This window comes from Trichechus manatus, unplaced genomic scaffold, assembly GCF_000243295.1.
Source record: "Trichechus manatus latirostris isolate Lorelei unplaced genomic scaffold, TriManLat1.0 scaffold00058, whole genome shotgun sequence".
In the NCBI taxonomy this organism is placed as follows: domain Eukaryota; kingdom Metazoa; phylum Chordata; class Mammalia; order Sirenia; family Trichechidae; genus Trichechus; species Trichechus manatus.
This window is the reverse complement of record NW_004443994.1, coordinates 9119485-9120386: the sequence shown is the minus strand read 5'-3', so window position 1 is coordinate 9120386 and position 902 is coordinate 9119485. Positions and strand designations below refer to the sequence as shown.

The 902-nt window shown below is 46.8% G+C and overlaps 1 protein-coding gene across 1 annotated transcript in view; it reads left to right on the top strand.

The window, feature by feature from the left end:
* The window catches only part of ABCA4 (ATP binding cassette subfamily A member 4), a 174073-nt gene that overhangs the window by 146766 nt on the left and 26405 nt on the right, over positions 1-902 (top strand). The window contains exon 36 of the mRNA XM_023733347.1: positions 270-456. Coding sequence (XP_023589115.1) covers positions 270-456 — 187 coding nt within the window. The remainder of the gene's footprint in view (positions 1-269; positions 457-902) is intronic.

The following is a 902-nucleotide window of genomic DNA, read 5'->3' as shown; positions in this document are numbered from 1 at the left end:
CTCTTAACCACTGTGCCGCCAGGGCTTCATGCATTGTATAAGGCTTTATAATTCACAAGGTACAGTCACAGCTACTGTCTCATTTGCTTCTCACAAAACTCCCTGGGATGGTCTGGGCAGGTATTATTATCTCTATTTAAAAGGTAAGGCACAGAGACCAAGGGGATGGAGTACCTCTGGTCCCTCTGGGTCTCTGGCCAGTTCAAACGTATCACTTCAGGTGGGAGGGTAATGCATTGTTTCTGAGGTACCGCAGGGTGGGATGGCAGTTGGAACTTCGCCCCCCTGAGTTGTGTCATTTCCCACAGATGGGCGGTCATTCCCATGATGTACCCAGCGTCCTTCCTGTTTGATGTCCCCAGCACAGCCTACGTGGCCTTGTCTTGTGCTAATCTGTTCATCGGCATCAACAGCAGTGCCATCACCTTCATCTTGGAATTATTTGAAAATAACCGGGTGAGCATGACTTCCTGGGCTTCCTTGTTTGATTAGTAGGGTACCAGAGAGGATCTGTTGATCAAGCAGGGCAGTGGGCAAGCACTGTGTCTTAAGAAGCTCAGTGCAAGATGAGTTTTGCTTTCTCTCTCCTGCCTTCCTTCCTTCCTTTCTGAGCTCCTTGTTCGTTTGTGTGCTGAGTGTCAGGGTTTTCTGAGCTCACTTTGCAAGCTATAAATAACATTTCATAGTCCTAAACTTGTAGATTTGCTTGCTCCTTCAAGAAGGTTGCCTCAGGGACCTTGTTAGGCTTTACACACACACACACACACACACACACACACACACACACACACACACACACAGGTATTATTCATGTGAATTTCAAAATTTTAAAGGTACAAAAAAGCATACAATGAATCCTTCCTCTCCCTGTTTCCCGGTCACCGAATTCTCTTCTCTCAAGG